The following is a 20,758-nucleotide window of genomic DNA, read 5'->3' as shown; positions in this document are numbered from 1 at the left end:
GTACAGGATAATAATACACTGACACTTGGGGTACAGAATGATACACTGACACTTGGTGTTCAGAATAATGATACACTGACACTTGGGGTACAGGATAATGACACACTGACACTTGGGGTACAGGATAATGATACACTGACACTTGGGAGACAGGATAATGATACACTGACACTTGGGGTACAGGATAATGATACACTGACACTTGGGGTACAGGATAATGAGACACTGACACTTGGGGTACAGGATAATGACACACTGACACTTGGGTTACAGGATAATGATACACTGACACTTGGGAGACAGGATAATGATACACTGACACTTGGGGGACAGGATAATGATACACTGACACTTGGGGTACAGAATAATAATACACTGACACTTGGGGTACAGAATATGGACACTGACACTTGGTGTTCAGAATAATGATACACTGACACTTGGGGGACAGGATAATGATACACTGACACTTGGGGGACAGGATAATGACACACTGACACTTGGGGTACAGGATAATGATACACTGACACTTGGGGTACAGGATAATGATACACTGACACTTGGGAGACAGGATAATGATACACTGACACTTGGGGTTCAGGATAATGACACGCTGACATGTGGGGTACAGGACAATGACACGCTTGGGGTACAGGATGTTTCTCGTGTTGTGTGATGTTTCTGTGAGCCGTCCGTGGTTTTCAGTGATCGCTGTCGTTCTGGGGTCCCCGATGATTCCCATTGAGGACGACATTAAGAGGAATTCCTGGCGGGTAATATACATTGTATACGATGGCGGCATTAAGTCCTTGCTTCTTCATCTCTCCATTCTCTGACTTACTCCTGAGCCTATGTTTACACAGAGCGGACAATATGGACTAGCAGTGCTGCAGTGTAAAGCATGAAGGACAGAGGAGCAGCCTGGACCTCATGTCAGACAGGGGTGGATTTCAGGGACCATTAGACTCAAATAGAAAATGCTGCTAAGCTGGAGTGTGACTGGATCACCATTACGGCTCTGGCCATCTTGACTATTGTTGTTGTTTTTTATCGACCAGAATGTATAATAATTGAGGACCCAAAACCATTATTTTACGTTTACATTTAATGCCGCAGTTGGAGAGGTCTTTAGTTCTCACTGCCGCTCATTAATTCCGCATCGGGTCCTGTCGTCCCTCACAAGCCTGAAAGGGTTAAACTTTCCAAAGTGCCGGAGCTGCTCCCGAGAGGAGACATTTCTCCGCTCCATAACGGACTAGACAGGGAGCGCAGGGGGCGGAGCCTACCAGGGAGTCTCATCATCTCCACAGGAATAGCTGAGGTTAGCTCCGCACACATGGAGGGCTTAGATACAGCCACAGTATCACACAGGGTAGGCCTAGATACAGCAGCTCTCTGGAGGTAGGTAGGGTAGTAAGGTTAGAGTTCCTCCGCCTCGGTGACGTTTCTCCACTCCAGTGGTGGAGTCTGCAGCGGTCTGACCGCCGGCTCCATTTACGTCTCCGCAGATAAACATCTGTTTCCGTTGCGCTCGGTTGTAAACATTTCTTGGCCGGCATCATCTGCAGCACAGAGGACGGGGGAGAATGTTAAACATCGGCTGATTAATGTTTCGTAATCCAAACCGCAGCTTCTACATTCTCCGATGGTAAAACCCTCGCTGAATATTCACAGAAGTTCCTCTCCTACCAGTGAAATAAAGAGAAAAACCAAAGAATCCTCCTCTGAAATATTACTCTGCTACGTCCTGTTCTCCAGGATCATCACATGCCACTCCTGAAATACTCTGTGCTGCTGGGCACCCTGCTCCTTCCACTAAGTTACATTAAGCCTGCGACTATCCACAAGATTAGCACACTCCTCCTGAAATGCTCTGTGCTACAAGCTCCGAAATTCATTTCAACCCCGGACCGTATCCCTCCTTTTACTTACTTCTCCGGAGTCGGGTCCGCTTCAGCGGGGTAATGGGCGGCTGCCAGCGCTTTCATTTGGTTATGAGTCGGATTGGCTGCAAGGTGGACAACCCCTTTAACTGCTGAAATAATAGTTACAATCTATTTTCTATAATTGTCCAGTCCTGATCCTAGTCCCGTCCTTTGACCTCCTTTCCTCCGTCCGTCGTCTCCCCGCTCCTAATTCCAGTCCGTCGTGTTACGTTACTGGAAGACACAAGGTTATATTCAGTGTACGGCCTTGGCTCGAGACTCAGGACATGAAGGAACATGTGCTCGACAAGATTGGAATTGTAGATGATGTTTTTGAAAACCATCCAAGATTTTTTGTAAGGATCTTTGTGGAGACATAAGATGCTGGTTGGCTGTTCTGATCCAATCACCAGTCAGAGCAGGACCGGAGGTGGAGGTGCTGGTGGTAGACCAGAGATGATCCACAGAAGGTGGAGGAGATGTCAACACGACCCGGCCTGGTTCTTTAGGATCCCATGGGTCTTCTTTGTCTTCATAGTGGCAACGTCTGGGGGATCCCGGCACGGATTGGGGCCCAGGAGCTTGACGTTACATCTCCACTCAAACCAGAACCTACTACAACACCGGTCTAGAGTGAGATCTCCGGCCCTGTTTATCTTCTACCAAAAATGATTATTAATTTGCACCATCTATGTCCTGCCCAACGTCTATTGAACTTTCCAGGGTGAGGTCTTTCTTATAACAAGGGTGGGCCCAGGGCTCCTCCTGGAAGGAACATTCCCACTGAGGATGTTCTGGTCAATGGTATAAGAGATGGCATACGATTCCCCCGCGAGAACATGAGTAGACCGGCTTTGAGCTCCGATCTTACAAACCTAAGGACGTTTTTTTTAACAGCTCCAGTAAAAAATAAAAAAAAAGGATAAACTAAAGCAAAACTGCCCTCTATCCCTCACACCGGGTTGGTGGTGCCCTTCACCCATGATGCTGTCATCGTGAGGGCATGGTCAGGTCAGACATGCAGATGCCATAACACATTTTTTGATTTTGTTTTTTGGACCCTTGGATCATTTGAAGTCACTTGGTGCCATAGAGAGGAGGTATTGAGAAGAGTGGCGCACTCTACGGAGTGGGACAACGTAAGAAATGGTCCGCACCAATATCCGCCATCATGGTAGGGAGGGTCTGTAACTTGTTGGCCCGCGTCCCATCAGTCCCACCTCAGAGTTGACCTGTTGTAGTGTCTATTGGGAGACCTTCACATGTTTACTCAATGAAGAATGATTGGGCTCATCGAAGCGGAGGCCTTCTTCTCCCCGGTAGTTGCCTCTATGGAACATATGCCATCACCTAGCACTCTACCCAGGGGGCAATGTTGAAACCACACACTTGGAAAATATATGTAATAACACCATCATGGTTGGTTCAACTGGCCCTAGGGCAATGAGTCCCTTACAACTAGACGAGACTCTTTTAGGCCACATCTCAAATATTTTTGTTGAGGGCCCAACCATGAGGAATGATCTTGGAAGACAGATGTCCCGCTCTGAACGGTGGTCCTTAAAGTGTCACATAAGCGTTCTGGCACAGCAAATACTTGTGGATATGGAGGTTTTCCAGATTGGTCTTTGACTGTAAAACACATGAATATTCTCCACTGCAGAACTAGATGTTTGATGTGGAGGCTGGAGAAAGCTTCGGGGCATTTATGTGTAGCTCATGCCGCCCACCTCCTCCATTCACAGTCGCCAGCCTTTCTTTACCTGCTGCTGACATGTCGTGGGTGGAAAATAAAAAGCTTAATGGGATTATGACAAGTCCGCAGAGTACGACTGTGACGTCTGGCCCCGGGGTAAGGACACCATGGCCTCCAACCTCTAATGGTACCGACTCTTGACCTCATCAAATATTTCTAAAAGTGAAGCTCCAGGTTAAAGAATAAAATCCTACAGTATAGTGAATAAGCTGGCGCCACATTCTTCAACTGGTGCCGGAGATCTACTCAACCAAATGTCAGATACTTAGAGGAGAAGTCAGAAGGAGGAGGAGATGATGTGTGTGGTCAGGGGAGACCTCCTCAAGAATAACAAAGTAAAACAGAGCAGGGACTATAAAAACCGCCGCCAAAAACATCTTACAGCTGGCGGCGGGCCATAGAAAACATGTCTATAGAGCGGGACCGATACAGTCTACTGACCAGCGGCGATTAGTTATACCTGAAGAGCTCCCGATATTATAATAATATTATCTCATATCTATCTATCTATCTATCTATCTCATATCTATCTATCTATCTATCTATCTATCTATCTATCTATCTATCTATCTATCTATCTATCTATCTATCTATCTATCTATCTATCTATCTCCTAATCCATCTATCTAATATCTATCTCTCTAATATCTATCTCATATCTATCTATCTATCTATCTATCTATCCCATATCTATCTATCTATCTCCTAATCCATCTATCTAATATCTATCTCTCTAATATCTATCTATGTATCTATCTATCTATCTATCTATCTATCTATCTATCTATCTATCTATCTATCTATCTATCTATCTATCTATCTCATATCTATCCATCTATCTATCTCATATCTATCTATCTATCTATCCCATATCTATCTATCTATCTATCTCCTAATCCATCTATCTATCTAATATCTATCTCTCTAATATCTATCCATCTATCTATCTCATATCTATCTATCTATCTATCTATCTATCTATCTATCTATCTATCTATCTATCTATCTATCTATCTATCTATCTCCTAATCTATCTATCTATCTATCTATCTATCTATCTCATATCTATCTCATATCTATCTCATATCTATCTCATATCTATCTCATATCTATCTATCTATCTATCTATCTATCTATCTATCTCATATCTATCTATCTCATATCTATCTATCTCATATCTATCTATTTATCTATCTATCTATGTATCTATCTATCTATGTATCTATCTATGTATCTATCTATCTATGTATCTATCTCATATATCTATCTATCTAATATCTATCTATCTATCTATCTATCTAATATCTATCTATGTATCTATCTTATATCCATCTATCTATCTATCTCATATCGATCTATCTATCTATCTATCTAATATCTATCTATCTATCTCATATCTATCTATCTATCTATCTCTCATATCTATCTATCTATCTATCTATCTATCTAATATCTATCTATCTATCTCATATCTATCTCTCATATCTATCTATCTATCTAATATCTATCTATCTATCTCATATCTATCTATCTATCTCATATCTATCTATCGATCTATCTCATATCTATCTATCTATCTCATATCTATCTATCTATCTCATATCTATCTATCTATCTATCTCTCATATCTATCTATCTATCTAATATCTATCTATCTATCTATCTAATATCTATCTATCTATCTCCTATCTATCTATCTATCTATCTATCTATCTATCTATCTCATATCTATCTATCTATCTATCTATCTATCTATCTCATATCTATCCATCTATCTATCTCATATCTATCTATCTATCCCATATCTATCTATCTATCTATCTATCTATCTATCTATCTATCTATCTATCTATCTATCTATCTAATATCTATCTCTCTAATATCTATCCATCTATCTATCTCATATCTATCTATCTATCTATCTCCTAATCTATCTATCTATCTATCTCATATCTATCTCATATCTATCTATCTATCTCATATCTATCTATCTCATATCTATCTATCTATGTATCTATCTATCTATGTATCTATCTATGTATCTATTTATCTATGTATCTATCTCATATCTATCTATCTCATCTATCTATCTATCTAATATCTATCTATGTATCTATCTATCTATCTATCTATCTATCTATCTATCTATCTAATATCTATCTATGTATCTATCTTATATCCATCTATCTATCTATCTATCTATCTCATATCGATCTATCTATCTATCTATCTAATATCTATCTATCTATCTCATATCTATCTATCGATCTATCTCATATCTATCTATCTATCTCATATCTATCTCATATCTATCTATCTATCTATCTATCTATCTATCTCTCATATCTATCTATCTATCTCCTATCTATCTATCTATCTATCTCATATCTATCTATCTATCTCCTATCTATCTATCTATCTATCTATCTCATATCTATCTATCCATCTATCTCATATCTATCTATCTATCTATCTAATATCTATCTATCTATCTATCTAATATCTATCTATCTATCTCCTATCTATCTATCTATCTATCTATCTATCTATCTATCTCATATCTATCTATCTATCTATCTATCTAATATCTATCTATCTATCTATCTAATATCTATCTATCTCATATCTATCTATCTATCTCATATCTATCTATCTCATATCTATCTATCTATCTATCTATCTATCTATCTATCTATCTATCTATCTCTCTCATATCTATCTATCTATCTATCTATCTATCTATCTATCTATCTATCTATCTATCTATCTATCTATCTATCTCATATCTATCTCATATCTATCTATCTATCTATCTATCTATCTATCTATCTATCTATCTATCTATCTATCTATCTATCTATCTATCTATCTATCTCATATCTATCTATCTATCTATCTATCTATCTATCTATCTCATATCTATCTATCTCATATCTATCTATCTATCTCATATCTATCTATCTAATATCTATCTATCTATCTATCTATCTATCTATCTCATATCTATCTATCTATCTATCTCCTATCTATCTATCTATCTATCTATCTCATATCTATCTATCTATCTATCTCATATCTATCTCATATCTATCTATCTCATATCTATCTATCTATCTCCTAATCCATCTATCTCTCTCATATTTCATATCTCTCTATCTCTCTGTCTCTCTCTCTCTCTCTCTCTCTCTCTCTATATATCTATCTCTCTATCTCTATATCTATCTATCTATCTATCTCTCTATCTCTCTCTCTAATCTATATATTGATCTCTCTATCTCTTATAAAATGACTTTCCTAATAGAAGGATTATCTTGCAGATTATTTGAAACCTCTCCATATGATCCATTCACTTGTATAGTATTTTCTGAATGATTGCATGTTGTCACATTGTGTCCTCTCTGGGGAATCTAGGACCAGTCTGGTGTATAGTACAATGCAGGGGGCAGCACTATATATAATCTCTGATGATGGTTTTACAGCAGCGATGACACACAAGGATATGGACGGATGATAGAAAAAAAACAAATGTTCCCAAAATGAAGCCCCACTGGTCTCTATAATAGGATTATCCATTCTGATGTGGTTTACACATAATGACTGTAGTGACAATAATGATCAGATCCAAATTATTTTACATAGGTCAGATAATGATTGTATCCCATTATTTTACCTATTTACAGGTGCTCCGACTGTTCCAAAAATAACTTTAGCCATAATGCTGCCAAATTTAAGGGGTTGCCGAGAATTTGAAAAACATGGCTGCCTTCTTTCAAAAATAGTGCCACACCTGTCCACAGGTTGTGTGTGGTACTGCAGCTTATTTACTTCAATGGAACTGAGCTGCAATACCAGACATGACCTACAGTCTGGCCACAACTTTACTAAGAACCGTGGTTGTCAATATTTTAGCGCGCTGCACTGCTGACCCTCTACCGAAAACCCGAGACTTGTATCACCAAAAACATTCGAGAGGAACATCAGGAATGAGTCCAGACACGAAATCTGGTAACAATTTCTCCCGCGATTAGTTACATTACCGCCTGCAGAAATAAGTAGACATATATTAGCACGCGGCTGACGTCACCGTCCAGAGAACTTGACATTTTTTTCTTTATACCCCGTGAGCAGCTACCTGGTGGTAACAGACCATTCATCAGAATTAAATATGAACACCGCGGACAGTTCCTACAGCAACAGCATTCCGAGGCGAAAGAAATGTACGAAATGAGTGGCGCTGGGAGCCGTCAAATACTCAACGTGTAGCAGATGGTTTTTATAAATTCCGATTTATGTAAAAAAAGGTATATAGAAATTCGGACTTAAATATTTTATAAACTTTTTCAATCGGTCACGATGGGTGTAAAAAAATTAAGAATTGACAATTATTTTCCACCACATTTTTGGGGATTGGTCTCAACAGTGATGTCCGTATATGGCCCAAATCTGAAGGTCCGTGGAGTTCTTCTCGTGGTCAGAAGGCCAAATCAATCGTAATATGTGCCTCTCCATCTATTGGATTCCCTGGTGGCACATAGCCATGTTGGTGAGGCACCTTCCCGTTTATGGTGTGCGGTGGCCATTTTTCTTAGCGGAATGACGTCTGCTCTTCATTTGTTTACGTCCTTGGGTTGATTCTGCTCATTAAAACCCATTGTTGTAAATCTGCGAGCGACATTTAAATGAGCGGCCGATAGGACATTGAACTCCATATGTCCCGCGCATTTATATCAGGTAGAGCGTTGAATGGTTTATTGATTTATATATTTGTCATACAAAAGATATTTGCACAGTGAGGAACACCTTATATGACTGTAGGGCTTCATATGCCCAATACTAGACAAATCACATTCCTTGTGATCAGAAGGTACTCATTCTCCTCGTGGAGATCCAGCTGGTAGGGAGTCTGACTGGCAATGCTCTCTGGGAAAAAGTATGCAAAGTAGCTCTCCTCCAGAAGGTAGAAAACGGTCTCTGTAGTAACCGACCCTTTTTAGAGCCTTGAAATATGGATTGAGGTTATCAACCAAATCAAAGACCCTCATCTGTTTGGAGTTGTTGCTCCTCATCAGTGCTGAATAGGATTCTGTGAGAGATCATGTGGACTGGCTCTCAGAAGGTACTGATTGTCCTTGTGGAGATCCAGCTGGTAGGGAGTCTGCACAATACTAGACAAATCACATTCCTTGTGATCAGAAGGTACTCATTCTCCTCACGGAGATCCAGCTGGTAGGGAGTCTGACTGGCAATGCCCCCTGGGAAAAAGTATGCAAAGTAGCTCTCCTCCAGAAGAAAACTGTCTCTTTAGTGACCACCTGTAGGTGACTACCCTGAAAGTCAATGTCCGACCCTTTATAGAGCGTTGAAACATGGATGGAGGTTATCAGCCAAACCAGAGACCCCTATCTGTAGAAAGCACTGTTTGGAGTTGTTGCTCCTCGTCAGTACTGAGTGGGATTCTGGTTGGCTATATGAGTTGTGCTCTCAGAAGGTAATGATTCTCCTTGTGTAGGTCCAGCTGGTAGGGAATCTTAGGACAACACTCCCTAGGAAAAGATATGTACAACTCTCGTCCACCCGTTCAATGTGAAATCTCACAATGTAGATATAAGTAGGGAGGATTGGTGGGGGTTTTCCACTCATTATGGGCTATGGGGGGTGTGGCTCGGATATGGGAGGGCTAAGCTCGTCTGCATCCTTCAGTCCCATAATAGCCCAATAGAAAATGGCGGCATATAACTTCTCCCATCATATCCCACAGTTGAGCTCGTACATGTACAAAATTGTTTGGTAGATGATCATATGGTGAATATTGGATCGTTAAAAACCTTGCCTGGAAGGGATCGGGTTAGGATCGCCGCGCGTAACTTTGGTGATTCAGCGTTCCTCAGACTTCCACACCTGGAATTGTTCTCCTAGCACTTTATTGTACAACCATATATTATATAATGTCTCTTTGTTTGTAGTTATCAGATGCCGGATAGCGCTGTGTACACATCATTACAGGACTTTGTAACGCTCAGACCTACTTCTACCCCAGCTTTCTAATGTTCTAAAGCCGGCCATACACGTTAAAGAACTCCAGGACAAACGCTCATTCGGTCGACGGTTATTTCTCCCGATTCCCGCATAAGCATGAAGGAATGAAATCCAACATGCCCGATCCTTCTGCCCTATCTTTCGTGGAGGGGAGTCTGGGCACCCCCATACACATATGATCGTCAGCTGAGCCCCCCGAAATCAGCGGGTTCAGCCGAGCTTTGTCTGGTTCATATGGCCGCCTTTATAGTCAGATCCGGATTATAATCTATAGTCTATGAGGACTTCCCAATGGATCCAAGATGTCTCTAAGGCTATGTTCACACGGAGTATTTTGGGGGAGGAATATCTGCCTCAAAATTCCATTTGGAACTTTGAGGCAGATATTCCTCTCCCTGCACGCCGATTTTCGCGGCAATTATCGTGCCGTTTTTCGCCCGCGGCCATTGAGCGCCGCGGGCATAAAACAGCGAGAAATACGCTTTCTCCTGCCTCCCATTGAAGTCAATGGGAGGTCGGAGGCGGAAGCGCCCGAAGATAGGGCATGTCGCTTCTTTTTCCCGCGAGGCAGTTTTACTGCTCGCGGGAAAAAGACGCCGACGCCTCCCATTTAAATCAATGGGAGGCGTTCTCGGGCCGTTTCTGCCGAGTTTTGCGACGCGGTTTCCGCGTCAAAAAACTCTGCAAAATACCCCGTGTGAACATAGCCTTAGTGGGGAAACCAAGGATCCAACAAGTTTCCCAACTAAAGATAAGCATCACCAGTATAGTGTCGACGGCTGCTTTTCTCCCCCCTTCTTTTAACAAAAATTGTATAAATGATACAATTGTCCTAATTTTCTACGTGAACATCGTTTGTCGGGATGTAATTTAATTATTTTTATCCAACTGATCAGATGTCACAGTCTATGAAGCAGCTGAGGAGATGATGTTGCTGGATCGGGGCGGAGTATTTCGGGTCTGACTTTTATTGCATCATAGCAGATGGTGCCTCAGAAGGAGGGAGGTGTAAAGCTGCGGTCGAGGTCATGAGAAGCTCACAGCCACACGTTTCCTTACAGGTTTTCCTCTCTGCGCATTAGTAAAGTTCTGTAAATACATAGAAACTATTAGCAGATTTCTCCAAACAACACTGATCACATGTCCTTAAAGGGTAACTCCACATGACACTGAATTAGGGCCAATTGTACAGAACATCTGCCTTGTGCTACATTCTTTACATTTAATCACATTATCTTCTTCATCTGACCCGTCTTCCGCACCGGTTCTTCCAGTTCATGCCATGAATGGTCGCCATATTGCTTCTTCGTGTCTGTATAATGGGCAGGTGCACTTTGCCGCGCACAAGTACCTCCTCTTGCATCTCTTAGATGTGTACACAGCATGGTCACTGATACATGAAGTCAATTTTTGTATTTGCTTTTTAGTTTGCCTCCGGATTCTTTACAGTAAGAGCAGTACAGTTATGGAATGACGAGTAGTTATAGTAAGAGTGGTAAAGAACTAGTAGGATTCTTTACATTCCTTCAAATAGCAACCGTAAAATGTAATACGTACATATTATGTGGATTCTTTCAAAAATAGCAGTGAAATATAACATTCGTGTATGGATAAAGGATTCTTTGCAGTAAGAGAAGTAAAGATATGTGATAAGGACTAGACATAGGAAAAGTGGTAAAGATCTAGTAGGATCCTTTGGATTCTCTCAAATAGCTGCAGTAAAATATAACACATGCATATTATGTGTTATGGATTCTTTACAGTAAGAGGAGCAGAGCTCTATATATGTTTAAAGAGGAGTAAACCTGTAGAAATTAATTCCTAATGTACAACAATAAAAAGGTTAAATATTGTGTATACATCTTAAAGCATCATTGCAGTTATGGAATTAAACATACGTATGTGTGAAGGATTCTTTACAGTAAGAGTAGTGGGTTTTTATATACTACAAGAACGGGGGTATCCAGATGTCACTCTCTGCTTTCTCTTATGGTACTGCGATGGGCCTCGAGTCATCACGTTGACGCTCCCTATTACCTGACATCCATTAGTCCCTATTATTACATTTTTAGGCCTATTTGGTTTCATTTGGGCTTTCTGCCACAGGTCTATGAGCTCATTTGGATATCTTATAACATGAACCACACAAGGACAACGCGTCTCATGAACTAGGCCTCTTGCCAGGTTATTGTTAGATTCTGAGAAACCGTCTCGCTGTCATTTATTAAAAGGGCAAATTATAGGACACAAAAGCGGCGAATGGACTGAGAATGGACTGCTCCGAAAATCGAATTTCTCTAAATACCTGTGGAAGGATCGCCACGCTGTGTACACTGCAAAGAAAGTAGTAGAATTTGTATAGATAAGAAGTCTCAATATTTGCCGAGTATGAAACCGGAAATCAGCGACCGCTATCAATCAGGGTGTGAAAACATCTGCAACAAGCTTACGGTCCACCGATTCCCTCAAAATGGCGCCTGCTTTAGAGAAATGGTGACGTATGGCGTCCGATAGTCATAAAGCCTGGAGGCAAATTTCTTTGCCCGCCTGTAATAAACTACGATTTGCATTCTAAGATCTTCCCCGCACTTCTCCATTGTCCGGAGGTCTTTCCGCTGCCGTTTGTTCTACATTTTGCATATTCTCTGAAACATTTCGTATAGCGAGCATTAAACACAAAGCCGAACCATTGTACGGATGATGCCCGTAGACTGTAGTCCATTAGACATCAGGGAAATGGTTATGCAAAGATTGTTTTGTGGTGTCCATAATAATTTCACTTCCCCAGAAATGGACGCCAACAATTATAACACCTGTGTATCAAGGCTTAGCCTGATGGGTTTCTCCGCTTTGGACAACCACTTCTTCCCTTGGCAATGGGAAGATCACTTGGGACCCCCAGTGATCGTCTGTGATCTGTGGGGAAACCTGGCAGTGTTTAATTTCTCTGCAGCACCACCACAGGTGAAATAAGGCATTACACAGTGTCCATTCATTTCAATGTGTTTGTGTAATACAGGACAGGTCCTCCAGACAGGGAGACGTTCTATGAGGCCGCTCTCCACTCTGACCAAGTGATGGGGATCCTGAACTGAGGACCCCCCTGTATTAATTCCCTAATAGGATGTATGACCATTGGCTTTCCAAACTAGACAAACCCTTTAAGGGTTCTGCTCAGTGGGATCTACCATTAGTCTGATGTCTATGAGAATTGTCACACTCTTGGACATCTGCCGTTTTGGTGATATTTTAGCTGGCTTGGATTGCGCTGAGGATTCTATTGGTTTTCCATGAGATAAGTGGCATCGCGGAGTCCGGCAGCTGACCACCTCCTGAAGAACCTTGACCAAAAGGTCTTCTCATGATGAAGAACAACCTTAGCAGAATCTGATATAACATTTTTGCATGTCTGAAGAAGGATGGAGTTTTGCCTGGATCCTTTATGACTCCACATACATAACGTTCTCCCCGGAGGCCCATGCCAAGCACCGTTACAAGAGGGTCAAGGGACAAGCAGGGGGGCCGATGAGAAGTCTCCCGAACCACAGATCCAATTTTTTGAATCTTTTACTTCTTGGTGGGATGAAATACACACCCAGGTTTGAAAATAAACTATGTGACCACCGATATAGCAGGTGCCAACTTGTACATTACGTGTGGCCCCTTACTCTACTAACATGGAGATAATTGACAGACCATTTCCTTGTAATTACCATGACGTATTGATGATCTGGGACTGTTGACGTACACAAAGGGGGGGGGGGTCCGAGTCACAAGACCACACGATGCCATCAGTTCCTGTCTCTGTATGGTTCGTTGCAAAGAGGGGGCGCCAATATCGGAGGAGGACATGAAGACAGGACCTCCAGGTGGTGAACGAAGGAGCTGGAGCCCTGTAACGCCAGTAGGCCTCTGCTACATCTGTAAGCTTGGCTGGTGCGCTGACATACTCGTACTCAGAAGTCTTGGTCCATTTCAATTGGGGAAAAAAATGCTTTTAACGTTGCAATGAAGTAGTCCAAAGCCTGTCGGAGATTAATGGCACTTGGGGTCTGCTTTATATTATATAACAATCCAGTCATTCATCAGACCTTGGCTCAATACGCTTCATTGGCTTTAATGAGGGCAGACGGTGGTAACGTGAGATCTGCTGGATTCCCAGCATGGAGGATACAGGATCCGTCCGGAGACACTGTAATTACCTGATTTCCAACATGTGCATAATCACTCATTGTAGAGGATTCGGCTGGAAAGCATTAACGACTCATTAATTCCATACTTTATACATACATTTTTGTTAAAGTGGAGCTCCGCCTTTAATATTGGCTCTGCAGTCATCAAATATAAAATCCAGCATCTGTGTATTACGTCTTTATGACTTTTGTCTAGTTTTACTAGAATAATCTCCAATTACTACATGGAACCCATCAACAAGCAGGATAGTTGCTGATGACGGATCTTATTGTTAGTTTTACTACAATATGCATCTGTTATTTTATGGAAACTACAAATAAGCAAGTTAGCTGCTGTTGATGGATCTTATTATTCAACTCATTAACACACGGATATCTGATGCTCCCTGAACAATTGGACATCCAATATTCTGTCTAATGTCTGGACACCTCCTACTTTCATTGGGTCAGGACGGCAGGGGGTATTTCTCACACCCGTTCACAGCGGGAAAACATTATGCTCTTAATGTACTAAATGGAGACAGGATAAGAATGCTAGATCTGTCAACAGCATCTTGTTTTCTGGGTAGGAATAGCAACCACATTACTGAAAAACGGGAGGCCTTCTGGACCTTTGGTCTCACAACCATGAAAGAACTTATGTTCCATTATTGAACCAAATGGAGGACGTAGAGGGGCACCGAGGTCGGAACTATTAATTACAAATATAGTAACGGCGACACTATGTCTTTAATATGAGCTGCTGGTTAGAATACATAACTTAGCAATGTAACTTTTTCCAAGTTTCAGTATTATGAAGGAAAACATTTTCACCCACCTGATACTGTGACATTTGTCCCTCGGAACTCCCGGAATGATAGGCGTATCCTACAATTAAGTTGCGTTTCATCTTACCGACCGGATATAAACTTCGGAAAGCCATTCTTTTGTTCATGACAAGCCATGAATAAGGACACAAGCGTTGTCCGAAACGCGTAGCCATTACCCGTTACCATCCCCGTACCTGGAATTTTATATTGTTCAAAAATAAAGTTGGAACATCATTTCCTTTTAAAAAATCACCTAGCGCTGGATCACGGTTTTCCTCTATACTTTTGCTGCATACATTATATTACTTATCCTGTACTGATCCTGAGTTACATCCTGTATTATACTCCAGAGCTGCACTCACAATTCTGCTGGTGGAGTCACTGTGTACATACATTACATTACTTATCCTGTACTGATCCTGAGTTACATCTTGTATCATACTCCAGAGCTGCACTCACTATTCTGCTGGTGAAGTCACTGTGTACAAACATATTACTTATCCTGTACTGATCCTGAGTTACATCCTGTATTATACTCCAGAGCTGCACTCACTATTCTGCTGGTGGAGTCACTGTGTACATACATTACATTACTTATCCTGTACTGATCCTGAGTAATATCCTGTATTATACTCCAGAGCTGCACTCACTATTCTGCTGGTGGAGTCACTGTGTACATACATTACATTACTTATCCTGTACTGATCCAGAGTTACATCCTGTATTATACTCCAGAGCTGCACTCACTATTCTGCTGGTGGAGTCACTGTGTACATACATTACATTACTTATCCTGTACTGATCCAGAGTTACATCCTGTATTATACTCCAGAGCTGCACTCACTATTCTGCTGGTGGAGTCACTGTGTACATACATTACATTACTTATCCTGTACTGATCCTGAGTTACATCCTGTATTATACTCCAGAGCTGCACTCACTATTCTACTGGTGGAGTCACTGTGTACATACATTACATTACTTATCCTGTACTGATCCTGAGTTATATACTGTATTATACTCCAGAGCTGCACTCACTATTCTGCTGGTGGAGTCACTGTGTACATATATTACATTACTTATCCTGTGCTGATCCTGAGTTACATCCTGTATTATACTCCAGAGCTGCACTCACTATTCTGCTGGTGGAGTCACTGTGTACATACATTACATTACTTATCCTGTACTGATCCTGAGTTACATCCTGTATTATACTCCAGAGCTTCACTCACTATTCTGCTGGTGGAGTCACTGTGTACATACATTACTTATCCTGTACTGATCCTGAGTTATATCCTTTATTATACTCCAGAGCTGTACTCACTATTCTGCTGGTGGAGTCACTGTGTACATACTTTACTTATCCTGTACTGATCCTTAGTTACATCGTGTATTATACACCAGAGCTGCACTCACTATTCTGCTGGTGGAGTCACTGTGTACATACATTACTTATCCTGTACTGATCCAGAGTTACATCCTGTATTATACTCCAGAGCTGCACTCACTATTCTGCTGGTTGAGTCACTGTGTAAATACATTACTTATCCTGTACTGATCCTGAGTTACATCCTGTATTATACTCCAGAGCTGCACTCACTATTCTGCTGGTGGAGTCACTGTGTACTTACATTACATTACTTATCCTGTACTGATCCTGAGTTACATCTTGTATTATACACCAGAGCTGCACTCACTGTTCTGCTGGTGGAGTCACTGTGTACATACATTACTTACCCTGTACTGATCCTGAGTTACATCCTGTATTATACTCCAGAGCTGCACTCACTATTCTGCTGGTGGAGTCACTGTGTACACACATTACATTACTTATCCTGTACTGATCCTGAGTTACATCCTGTATTATACTCCAGAGCTGCACTCACTATTCTGCTGGTGGAGTCATTGTGTACATACATTACATTACTTATCCTGTACTGATCCTGAGTTACATCCTGTATTATACTCCAGAGCTGCACTCACTATTCTGCTGGTGGAGTCACTGTGTACATACATTACTTATCCTGTACTGATCCTGAGTTACATCCTGTATTATACTCCAGAGCTGCACTCACTATTCTGCTGGTGGAGTCACTGTGTACATTTATTACTTCTCCTGAGCCACTCATTGTTTTTGTTTTGACCTGCAAATAGACAGTGAGGGATTCTGGGTAATGTTTTTTTGGGTTCTTTTTTCAGGATTCCAACATCACGTTGTACACGGACAACCCGGACCTGACGCCATGCTTCCAGTACACAGTCATTGCTTGGATCCCCTGCATCTTCCTCTGGGTCTTACTGCCATTTTATATTATTTATTTAAAATATAACAGAAAGGGATATATTGTGCTGTCCGTGCGGAGCAAAGCCAAGACGGTAAGAAATTATCACTGCATGTAATAAGATATCAGGGGTGGGGGTTTAGCAGCAAGCCATGTCTAGCGGTCCGTGCCGGGCCGAGCTGTAGCCAAAACCTGCACTGAAATGCACTTTTACCATAACTCGGTCCGGTTTACGAATAATAGTTCATGTCTTTTCGGTGCGTCAGAGAATGGGTCCGCTATGTGTGTCACTACCCCTCGTGCACAGGCAGCCTAAGGGTCTATTAGATGGTGCGGTCAAATAGTGCAGCTATGCGAACATCAGGGCAAAACAAAAAACACTTTTTGACCACCCAGTGTGAATAAGCCCTAAAACTGCTCACAGCTGAGGGTTTGTTACAATAGCATCTAGTCTAGGCAATCCTCTGTGAGTCTAATTATATCATCCATGTGATATAGACTAGAATCAAGATATATATATATATATATATATATATATATATTTATATACTGCATGAGTTACAGGTCATATATATTGTGTAGAATGTTCTTTAACCCATTATTGTATTATAGGCATTGTTCTCTGTTTTGCAGATATTCGGGGTGCTGCTCTGGTGCGTGTGTTGGGCGGACCTGTTTTACTCTTTCCATGCTCTTGTACAGAACGATCCCCCTCCCCCGGTGTTTTTCGTCACGCCGCTCATAGTCGGAATAACTATGGTTTGTTTCCAGTTCATTATTACGCTATGATATTATTGGATCTGGGGTAATCAGTGTCTATAAGGTCACCATCCACATCAATGTCCACGCCCATTTCTAACTATTCATGCCAGGCAGGACGTAGACATTGATGTGGATGGTGATTTTGATCCATTTATGGTTTCCATTACAACAGTGCACCTGACAAATCAGAAAAGGACATGTCATCGTGATTCCTCAGTAGTGCAGCCTCAGGCTTACGGCCTAGAACTTCCAGCCGTCAGATCTCTGCGAAGACAAAAGAAATTAAAGAACGGTTTTCACATATTTAACATTCGCTAAAAGGACTGATCTGTGGGGTTTCCAAACTTGTCGTATTTTATCCCATATAGCGGGTCTGGCTACTACCTGCTGCTTTTCTGACCCATTTTTATTCCTGAATGAAGGTGCTAGGGCACTGGGTAATACACCCCAACCCCTTAGTGGTGAGATTTCTAGTACTTGGCATCTTCATGTATTCCTTCTTAAGAAGCGCCATCGATTCCAGTGCCACCTTACCGGTCAGTACATGGAAATGAATGGCGCATCCGTGAAGAGAAGTGGTGGACATTGCGAGTTCCAGAAATCTCCAGCCAGCACTGAAAGGGTGCAAAAACTGATTGGAGTCTCCACTGCCAGACCCCCCCCCACCACCAATATCATTTTCTTACACGTGATTGGAAGAAAGTCTCCTTATCTTTTTACGTTTTTCCTATTTTCGCAGATTGTGGCGACAATACTTATCCAGTACGAAAGACTGAGGGGCGTCCAGTCTTCAGGGGTGCTAATAATATTCTGGTTCCTCTCGACACTATGCGCTATTATACCTTTCCGCTCCAAGGTCATGTCTTCAGTCCGTGAGGTAACGGGATGGGATGGGGTTGTAATCACCCAATGACGTCATCGTTATTACCCATGAATGATTCCGGTAACAATATTTGGTGTCTTTCCTGTGTCTAGGGCGTCAGCGACAGATTCCGCTTCACCACGTTTTTTATTTATTTCTTTCTGCTTGTGGTGGAACTTATTCTCTCCTGCTTCAAAGAGGCGCCCCCATTCTTTTCTCCCGTCAGATCGGATTGTGTGAGTTGATATTCACTACTGATGTACAATCTGCTATAATGTGCAGAAACCAATTCTAAATGTCAAATCTTCTCCACAGAATCCGTGCCCAGAGTCGGACGCTGGTTTTCTTTCAAGATTAACATTCTGGTGGTTCACCAAGTAAGTAGAATGGACTTATGAGCCTCAACAGGTCCATAGAAGATCCAGAGTAGTCATCTCTGGTCAGGGGCAGTACCCATCTAGAGGCTGCCTAGGAAACTCCATGCCCATCAGTGAGTGATTGACAGCCTTGTCTCCATAAGCTGGAGACCTTCCACCGCCCATCAGTGAGTGATTGACAGTCTTGTCTTCATGAGCTGGAGACCTTCCACCACCCATCAGTGAGTGATTGACAGTCTTGTCTTCATGAGCTGGAGACCTTCCTCCACCCATGAGTAAGTGATTGACAGTCTTGTCTTCATGAGCTGGAGACCTTCCCCCGCCCATCAGTGAGTGATTGACAGTCTTGTCTTCATGAGCTGGAGACCTTTCTCCACCCATCAGTGAGTGATTGACAGTCTTGTCTTCATGAGCTGGAGACCTTCCCCCGCCGATCAGTGAGTGATTGACAGTCTTGTCTCCATAAGCTGGAGAACTTCCCCCACCCATCAGTGAGTGATTGTCTTCATGAAGACCTTCCCCCGAACATCAGTGGGTGATTGACTGTCTTGTCTTCATGAGCTGGAGACCTTCCTCCGCCCATCAGTGAGTGATTGACAGTCTTGTCTTCATGAGCTGGAGACCTTCCCCAGCCCATCAGTGAGTGATTGACAGTCTTGTCTTTATGAGCTGGAGACCTTCCCCCGCCCATTAGTGAGTGATTGACAGTCTTGTCTTCATGAGCTGGAGACCTTCCCCCGCCCATCAGTGAGTGATTGACAGTCTTGTCTTCATGAGCTGGAGACCTTCCTCCACCCATCAGTAAGTGATTGACAGTCTTGTCTTCATGAGCTGGAGACCTTCCCCAGCCCATCAGTGAGTGATTGACAGTCTTGTCTTCATGAGCTGGAGACCTTCCACCACCCATCAGTGAGTGATTGACAGTCTTGTCTTCATGAGCTGGAGACCTTCCTCCACCCATCAGTAAGTGATTGACAGTCTTGTCTTCATGAGCTGGAGACCTTCCCCCGCCCATCAGTGAGTGATTGACAGTCTTGTCTTCATGAGCTGGAGACCTTCCTCCACCCATCAGTGAGTGATTGACAGTCTTGTCTTCATGAGCTGGAGACCTTCCAGCGCCCATCAGTGAGTGATTGACAGCCTTGTCTCCATAAGCTGGAGACCTTCCCCCACCCATCAGTGAGTGATTGTCTTCATGAAGACCTTCCCCTGTCCATGAGTGAGTGATTGACAGCCTTGTCTTCATGAGCTGGAGACCTTTCTCCACCCATCAGTGAGTGATTGACAGTCTTGTCTTCATGAGCTGGAGACCTTCCCCCGCCGATCAGTGAGTGATTGACAGTCTTGTCTTCATGAGCTGGAGACCTTCCCCCGCCCATCAGTGAGTGATTGACAGTCTTGTCTCCATAAGCTGGAGAACTTCCCCCACCCATCAGTGAGTGATTGTCTTCATGAAGACCTTCCCCCGCCCATCAGTGAGTGATTGACTGTCTTGTCTTTATGAGCTGGAGACCTTCCCCCGCCCATCAGTGAGTGATTGACAGTCTTGTCTTCATGAGCTGGAGACCTTCCCCCGCCCATCAGTGAGTGATTGACAGTCTTGTCTTCATGAGCTGGAGACCTTCCCCCACCCATCAGTGAGTGATTGACAGTCTTGTCTTCATGAGCAGGAGACCTTCCCCCGCCCATCAGTGAGTGATTGACAGTCTTGTCTTCATGAGCTGGAGACCTTCCTCCACCCATCAGTGAGTGATTG

The 20,758-nt window shown here is 42.3% G+C and overlaps 1 protein-coding gene across 1 annotated transcript in view; it reads left to right on the top strand.

Moving 5' to 3' along the window:
- Positions 1–20,758, top strand: part of ABCC3 (ATP binding cassette subfamily C member 3) — a 59,260-nt gene that overhangs the window by 8,333 nt on the left and 30,169 nt on the right. Inside the window, exons 2-6 of the mRNA XM_075845838.1 lie at positions 16,919–17,095; positions 17,635–17,760; positions 18,503–18,640; positions 18,739–18,861; positions 18,941–19,002. Coding sequence (XP_075701953.1) covers positions 16,919–17,095; positions 17,635–17,760; positions 18,503–18,640; positions 18,739–18,861; positions 18,941–19,002 — 626 coding nt within the window. The remainder of the gene's footprint in view (positions 1–16,918; positions 17,096–17,634; positions 17,761–18,502; positions 18,641–18,738; positions 18,862–18,940; positions 19,003–20,758) is intronic.

The sequence above is a fragment of the Rhinoderma darwinii genome, chromosome 13, assembly GCF_050947455.1.
Source record: "Rhinoderma darwinii isolate aRhiDar2 chromosome 13, aRhiDar2.hap1, whole genome shotgun sequence".
NCBI classification, from domain to species: domain Eukaryota; kingdom Metazoa; phylum Chordata; class Amphibia; order Anura; family Rhinodermatidae; genus Rhinoderma; species Rhinoderma darwinii.
The sequence above is the reverse complement of the archived record's forward strand: the minus strand, read 5'-3'. Positions and strand labels throughout refer to the sequence as shown.